This window comes from Octodon degus, unplaced genomic scaffold (assembly GCF_000260255.1).
Source record: "Octodon degus isolate 3935 unplaced genomic scaffold, OctDeg1.0 scaffold00164, whole genome shotgun sequence".
Classification (NCBI taxonomy): domain Eukaryota; kingdom Metazoa; phylum Chordata; class Mammalia; order Rodentia; family Octodontidae; genus Octodon; species Octodon degus.
Window position 1 is genome coordinate 2,492,240 of NW_004524740.1, and position 5,669 is coordinate 2,497,908.

A 5,669-nucleotide genomic window follows, 5' to 3' on the forward strand; every position below is an offset into this window, starting at 1 on the left:
GAACTACAGCATCCTGAGGCTGACAGCTTTGTGGAAGCAGCCACTTAAACAACTGAGCTAAGGCCAGGCACCCAAATATATTGAAAAAGAAAAAAGAAAGAAAAAATATCCCTTACTCCTGGGTAAGGAGAACCAATATAATGAAAATGGCCATAATTCCAAAACTGTTCCACAAATTTAATGCAATTCCAATCAAAATTTCAATAGCATATATCTCACCGAATTAGAGAGAACAATCCTAACACTCATTTGGAACCAGAAGAGTCCTAGACAAGCAAAGGAAATTCTGGGCAACAAAGGCAAGGCAGGGGCATCACGATCTGACTTGGAAATTATACTATAAAGCTACTGTGATAAAAACAGTGTGGTACTGGCAAATATACAGACCCATAGATCAATAGAACAGATTAGAGCTGAAAGACAGAAGAGGTAAAACTCTTGAAGACATTGGTGTAGGCAAAAGCTTTATGACTAAAACCCTGATCTCACAGGAACTATCACAAAGAATCAAGAAAATGGGCCAGGGAGATGGCTCAGTGGAATAAGCACTTCACTGGCAAGCTCAAAGGCCTGAGTTCAATCCCCGGTTCCGCCAAAAAAAAAACCCAAAAAACAAAAACAAAGAATCAACAACAACAAAAAAAAATCTCATCTTATTGAAAAGATTTTTATATAATGAAGCATTACTCTGCCATAAAGAAAGGTAAACTGGGATGGGGAAAAAAGTGCGCGCACACACACACACACACACACACAATATAAACACACACACACACACATATATTAGTCAAGATAGCTACACTACTAATTTCTCTTAGTTCACTGCAAAAAATGATTTGTGATAATATTGTTTGGACAACTAAATGCCTGTATTTTGTACTCTGGGTAAAGATAAAAATACACAATGTTTTAATTATTATTACCCTCATATTATTCTTGTGATTTTTTTTTTCTCTTTAAAAAAAGAAATGTGGCAGCTGGGTGTGGTGGCTCATGCCTGTAATCCTAGCACTCAGGAGGCTAAAGCAGGAGGATCCCTATGAGTTGAGGCCAGCTAGGCTACAAAGTGAGTTCAAGACCAGCCTGAACTGCATAGCGAGGCTCTGTCTTTAAAAAGACAAAAAAGAAAGAAAGAAGAGAAAGAAAACAGAAAGAAGGAAAGAAATGCGGCCACTTTTGTTAACTACTGAACCTGAGTGCAGACACATGGTGTCTTGTAGTCTCTACTTTTACTTAGGAGGCTGAGGAGGGAGGATCACTTGAGCATGTGTGTTTAAGACCAGCTTAGAAACCATAGAAAGATTTCATCCCCCCTCCCAAAAGTCTCTCCTACTTGTATAGTCTTTCTAGTTTCCTGTGTTTGACATTTCATGATAAAAAATAAAAAATAAGAAAATTTTAATTTGTTCTGAGCAGGCATGGTGGTACACTCCTGTAATCCCAGCACTCAGGAGGCTGAGTTCAAGGTCAGCCGGAGGTATATAAGCAAGTTCAAGGTCAGTTTAAACTGCATAGTGAGGGCTGGTGAGATGGCTCAGTGGTCTAAAGCACCTACTTAGAACAAGCTTAGCCAAAGCACAGGGACCACCGTTCAATCCCCCAGCACCACATGCCAGCCAGCCCCGCCCTCTGGTGGGCTGAGCTGGTCACACACACACACACACATACACACACATAAATAAATAAATAAATAAAAAAATTAAAAAAAATAAACTGCATAGTGAGACTGTCTCAAAACAACAACAATAAAGATTTGTTTTAGTTTCTTAGTACAGAAAAAAGAACCTATTATGAGATGATTAACTTTACCGCCTCTTGTTCATCTAAGTTTTGTTGTGTTTTTTTTTTTGTTTTTTTTTTTTGGTGGAACTGGGGATTTGAACTCAGACCCTTGCACTTAAGTCTTTCATTATGGATAGAAATGTCCATATAACAATGATGTCATTCACATTGGCCAAGCAATGGCCGTGACTCATCCACATGGCTGCACTGATAAAGGTTCTACAATCTAAGGTACAGGATCTCAAAATAAATCCTGAGGGGATTTCACTGACCTTCTCAGACCAAAAAGCTACAACTCTTGTTGCACAGGTCCTGCTTTACCTTGGTCTTAACCATCCAGTAGAAAAGTATGAAGACGAAATATAGGAAATAAAGCCATGCTGTTATGTTGAGCTGTGGGGGACTCAGGTCAATAATTTCTGACATTGCCAGTTAAACAGAAGACCCAATGCTATTATGGGCTACTGGACTCTTTTAGAATATTTTGCTGAGTTTACACACCTATAATATTCAATAACGGAACTTAGGAAAAATGGGGTATACCAATGAATGTCCATTTTTTATCTGTGTATTCAAAGTGGTTAGGATAGATATATAGTTGCATTCTCTTAATGAATAGAATGATTTGTTCTAATGGTGTTTGTAAATAGGATCACAAGTCCGCATCCTGTACAGCAATTAACCACTAAGAAGAATATATGCAGTGTATTATTTGTTGAAACTGTACTTCCGATTTGATTTGAAACTGTCTCATTGCTATCTATCAATAAAACTTTGAAAAAAAAAATGATGTCATTGACACCAAGATATTAAAAAATGACCAGCTCAGTATTTTCACTTGTTTTGATACTGAGAATCAGGCCCAGGGACTTGGCAACAATTGACATTGTTTGTTTTTCATTAAAAGGGTCTTGCTGGGCTCAAACTTGCCATCTTCTTCCCTCAGCCTCTCAAAGCACCGTGATTACAGACACACATGTCCACACACAACTTTCTTTTGTTTATGTTTTCCAGGTTTTGCTGTACCAGGAGCACTGTACCACTTGTCTACATCCTCAGCACTCTTTTTACTTTTCAGTTCCACTACGTCACCCAGGCAAGACTCCCCTGCATCAGCCTCCCAAAGTGCTATGATTACAAATGTATGCCACCTCACCTGACTAGAAGTATAGTTTTATGTTATCCCATTCTTTGCAAAACAGAAGCTATTTCTTTTTTTTCTGGCAGAACCGGGGATTGAACTCAGGCCCTTGCGCTTGCCAGGGAAGCGCTTATTCCACTGAGCCATCTCCCGGGCCCCCTGAGCCATCTCCCCAGCCCCCCAGAAGCTATTTCTTACAAATTGCCTTCAAATGCCATGGCTTCTTGCCATCCCCAGCCCCAAACAATTTTGTCTAAGACAACTGTGGCACTATGGCTAGAGATAAGGGTAAAGGCACCATCAGACACTATGGCACTTAAGCAAAAAAAAAAAAAAAGCCCTGCGAAGTAGTTACATAAATACATTCTGACATAACTGATTCAAGGCATTTGTATTTTACTGGGTTTTGTGGGGTTTTTTTTCAGGACTGGGGATTGAACTCAGGACCCTCTGCTTGCCAGGCAAGTGCTTATTCTACTGAGCTATCTCCCCAGCCCCGCATTTGTATTTTAAATCATTGACAAATTATGAGGGTGACCTAAGTAATTTCTACATTGTAGCTATTGATCAAAGGTGTTATGACTACTTTGCAAACATTACTGTTACCTAAAATTTCTACAAATTTTCACTATTTCTAAATATGTTTAATGTAAGAGGGGGGGAAAAAACCCTTAAAATCAAATCTGTAGAGACCCCATATCATCGAGAATTATGAGATATAACTATTTTGGCCTACATCAGAGTAAACCAATTAATGCACAGAAACTAACAATGCAATTACTCCCTTTATTAAGTATGATCAACATTTATCATTTTAACAATAATGAAGCAATTTGGTATTCAATTCTACTTACCCCAAGGGTTTTGGCTTGTGTGTGTCTAACGAGTGCAACTGACATCTCTTGTTCTTCTTACTTTTTGGAATAGCATCTATCATGTCATTCAGTTTGGACCTAATTAAAAAAAAAAAAATCAACCAAGAATTTAATAAGTTACTTTTCTTTTAGATTTTAAAAATCTCTATATCCTACTTGGGTATAATGTGTATTTTACAGTATTATAAACATATCAATATCTCATTAACACATTTTGACCCTAAGAGTCTGTACACTCATTTTCTTGCTCCATGGTGAGCCTGTCAAAATGCTTTTTTTCCAGAAAACTACTGTATTCAAAACACTCTCCCCAGACTGTATCTGTCTCACTCATCCTTGCATAAGCAGTGTACCTGGCACTCCAATATTTTATTACTGAAACTAGTAACCACTTTTTGTCCTCATTTATATGAATGTATAACAACCTTTATCTCTCCATTGGCAATGGAGAGATAAATAAGAAATTTTAATCAAATGTAGACTGTGTAATGCTACTAGACACTTTTGATTAAACCAACTGGCAAAGCCTATCCATTACATTTAAATACACTCACATCCTATCCTATCCTATCACCTCCACCAACCCACCAAATCTCCAGAGTAGTCCCTCCTGGTCCCTTTCATAGCTGGCCCCCCAAATGATCCCATGCTGCCACCTTCTACATTCTAGGCTTCACTCAGTAATTACAGTAATCCATTTAATACATAGGTACTAGGGCTGGGCATAGGGGTTTACATCATTAACTCCAGAACTCAGGAGGCTGATATAGAAGGGCTACCCTGAGCTCGAGGCCACTTTGGGCTACACATTTCAAGGTCAGGCTGAACCACTATATAATGAAACCTTGGGGATAGGGAGCTGGCTCTGCAGTCTAACCAGCTGCCTGGCGAGCTTAAGGACCTGGGTTCAATTCCTGGTACTGCACGCTGTGCCAGCCCTGGAACCATGGGCACTCCATGCCGGTCACTGAAACCAAGTGTGGTGGCACATGCCTGTAATCCCAGCACTGGGGAGGCTGAGACAGGAGGATCACTAACCCTGTACCACATAAATAAGTAAATAAATAAATGATTTTTTTTTTTTTAAATGAGACCCTGTTTCAAAAACAAAAAGACTGAATCTAGAGTTGTACTCTCACCATGTACTAAAATAAAACAAAATTGGAACAATGCTCTCAATGTTAAAAACTACCTCTTGGGGGCCAGGGAGATAGCTCAGTAGACTAAGCGCTTCCCTTGCAAGTGTAAGGGCCTGAGTTCAATCCCTGGTTCCGCAAAAAAAAAAAAAAAAACCAACAACAATAAAAGAAAACTACCTCCTGAAAGAAAAAGTAAAACTTTTGAAGATTTATGCAGGCTTTCTCAGCAGAGCCCCAGTGCACAAGAAATAACTTCAAGAATCAACAAACAGGGTTGGCCAAATAGCTCAGCAGATTAAAGTGTCTGCTTAGGCAAACACAGGGGCCAGAAGTTTGATTCCTGGGCCTGCAGTGCCGGCCCCAGCCCTAAGGCCCACTGAGACAGCAATGGAGACTGGGTGTGGTAGAACGTGCCTGAAATCCCAGCACTTGGGAGGCTGTAAACCAGAGGATCACTACAAATCCAATCTATGAAGTGAGATCCTGTACACCTTGTAAGACCCTGTCCTAAAGTACAAAAAAAATCAACAAACAGAATTATATAAAATTAAAAACCTACACAGCAGGGCTGGAGAGATGGCTCAGTGGTCTAAAGCACCTACTTAGAACAAGCTTGGCAAGGCATCAGGGATCACGGTTCAATCCCCCAGCACCACATGCCAGCCAGCCCTGCCCCCTGGTGGGCTGAGCTGGCCACACACACACACACCACTCTCTCTCTCTCTCTCTCTC

The 5,669-nt window shown here is 39.9% G+C and overlaps 1 protein-coding gene across 6 annotated transcripts in view; it reads right to left on the reverse strand.

Moving 5' to 3' along the window:
- The window catches only part of Ggnbp2 (gametogenetin binding protein 2), a 55,063-nt gene that overhangs the window by 31,091 nt on the left and 18,303 nt on the right, over positions 1-5,669 (reverse strand). For all 6 annotated transcript variants that reach the window (XM_004643013.1, XM_023703154.1, XM_023703153.1 and 3 more), the window contains one exon: positions 3,778-3,876. In XM_004643013.1, the coding sequence (XP_004643070.1) occupies positions 3,778-3,876 (99 nt within the window). The remainder of the gene's footprint in view (positions 1-3,777; positions 3,877-5,669) is intronic.